Source organism: Brassica napus, chromosome C8, assembly GCF_020379485.1.
Source record: "Brassica napus cultivar Da-Ae chromosome C8, Da-Ae, whole genome shotgun sequence".
Taxonomy (NCBI): Eukaryota; Viridiplantae; Streptophyta; class Magnoliopsida; order Brassicales; family Brassicaceae; genus Brassica; species Brassica napus.
The window spans coordinates 38788925-38791168 of record NC_063451.1 but is presented as its reverse complement, the minus strand read 5'-3'; the positions used below and the strand labels follow the sequence as shown (position 1 = coordinate 38791168).

The following is a 2244-nucleotide window of genomic DNA, read 5'->3' as shown; positions in this document are numbered from 1 at the left end:
TTTAGATTTAATGTATACTAAAAACATCCAAAATATATAAGATACTTTTAAGTTGTCTAAAATATTTGAAAATAAATACAAATAGTCAAAAGTAAATGTCTAAAATAGCTAAAATATACTCAAAACACTAAAAATACTTGAAATGTCTATTGATTCTCTATCAAAATATTGAAACCGAACCAATTTATATGTTAAGTTTAGGTATTTTAACATATGTTATTCAAATTTGTATGTGATATTTTATTTTATTAATAGATTTTGAGAAATTTAAAGTATATAATGAATTTTAAAATTTTAAAAATCATTTAAATGGGTTATCCGAACCCGAACCGAACCCGCAAAGATCCGAACCGAACCCGAACCGAAACTTAGAAATACCCGAATGTGGCTAAAATCTTTGATCCCGAAAATCCGAAACCCGAACCCAAATGTGTACCCGAACGCCCACCCCTAGTTCCGTACAATCCCAACCAAAATAGAATCAAGAGAAAAAGCTAAAAATTTATCTTTAATCAACAAAAATGCATGCATTGGACACTCCATTGTTCCCAAACTGTCAGTGGGCGTCGATGGTAGAATACGAGAGCTACAACGTCGTCGGAGATAAGTACCATAGCAACGGCACGTTTCTTGATTTTCCAGTACCGAAGACGTATGAAGTGGTTCATCATCAGCCCAGCTTAGGGGTTTCTGTTCCGTCTGAGAGAAATGGAACAGACAACGATTCGGTCATGATCAAAAAGCTTAATCACAATGCTAATGAGCGTAACCGTCGCAAGAAAATCAGCTATTTGTTCTCATCTCTTAGTTCATGTCTTCCTGGCTCTAATGAGACGGTAATTAAGTACCTACTATGATATGTCGTCTTAATACATTTTATATCAAAACCTATTAGCAATAGTTAGAGCATCTGCAACAATGATTCTTAACAAAAAATCCTTAGCATTAAGTTATTATAATAATTTGTGGGATCCTTAAAATTGAAGAATCTGTGTCAAATTAGTCTTTTGCAATCCCTAGTTAAGGACCAATTTTCCGACATACTCGTTGCTGTGCACGGATCCCATCGCCACGTGAAAACCCGCGATTGGTTCCCTTTTTTTCTTTTTTTTTAAGCTGAAAAAAAAAATAATAAAATAATCTAAAAAACTTACCTGGGTTATCGAGCCGAGAGTATCGGCATTGCTGATGCTCTTAGTTACTTAGTTTAGTACTATTGAAAAAAAGAATATGTTATCAACCGTTTTTATCTTCTTTTGGCTTTATTTTATTGCAGAAGAAGCTAAGTATTCCTCGGACGGTTTCACGGAGCGTGCAGTACATACCGGAGCTGCAAGAGCAAGTGAAGAAACTAAAACATAAGAAGGAAGACCTCTTGGTGCGAGTATTGGGTCAAAGAGAACGTCACGTTAAGCCGCAACCAAAGGTGGTTGCTAGTGATGTCTCCACCGTTTTTGCAACTATGCTTAGAGACAACGAAGTAATGGTCCAAATCTCGTCGTCCAAGATTCATAATTTTTCAATATATCATGTGATGAGTGGATTAGAAGAAGATGAGTTTGTTCTCGTCGATGTTTCATCTTCGAGTTCTCGGGGAGAACGACTCTTCTACACTTTGCATCTTCAAGTGGACAAGATTGATCATTACAAGCTAATTTGCGAAGAGTTAAGTCAAAGGGTTTTGTACCTGTATGAGAAATGTGGAAACTCGTTTAAGTGATAATATGTTTATGTTCCGTTTTAACTGTGTCGTCCTTTTCATTACAATAAATTTCACGTTTATTAGTTTACAGGAATACGCTAGTTGATTTTGATGTTTTAATAAGAAAATGAGAAAGTTAAAGTGTGTTTAGAAGATTTGTCGGTGTGTGGACAGGACAAAAAAGCAAAATATCGGTGAGTAGTTGAAACTTATTTATTTAATTGTTGGTCCTACCATTTAAAGACTTAATCACGAATCATTAAATAATGAGAAGCCGTTTGTCTGTCTATCCATCGAACTTGGAGATATATATATTATTCTCTCTGTTCTTAGAAGATTCAGAGAAAATTTTTATTTCAAAAAGATACATATTTTATATTTTTAATATAACTTTTGTCAACTAATAATGAAAATTGTGAAGTTCAAAAATATTAATTGCACTTTTTAAAATTTTATTAGTTTAAAAATATAGAAAATATAAAATTACAAAAACTATGCATTTATTGGTAAGTTTTAATATGTTTTATTAAAAAGTTTTTTAA

At 33.0% G+C, this 2244-nt stretch overlaps 1 protein-coding gene across 1 annotated transcript; it reads left to right on the top strand.

Annotated features, from left to right (window-relative positions):
- Window positions 1-521: 521 nt before the first annotated feature.
- On the top strand, window positions 522-2001 carry LOC106414685 (transcription factor ORG2-like). The gene is made up of 2 exons (XM_013855294.2): window positions 522-836; window positions 1277-2001. Exons 1-2 carry the CDS (start codon window positions 522-524, stop codon window positions 1718-1720), a joined length of 759 nt encoding a protein of 252 aa, XP_013710748.2. The 3' UTR covers window positions 1721-2001.
- The last annotated feature ends 243 nt before the right edge of the window (window positions 2002-2244 follow it).

Coding starts and splice junctions, on each gene's coding strand:
- LOC106414685 (XM_013855294.2), top strand. CDS start 522: ATGCATGCATTGGACACTCCATTGTTCCCAAACTGTCAGTGGGCGTCG. Junction 837..1,276: donor TTCCTGGCTCTAATGAGACG/GTAATTAAGTAC, acceptor ATTTTATTGCAG/AAGAAGCTAAGTATTCCTCG.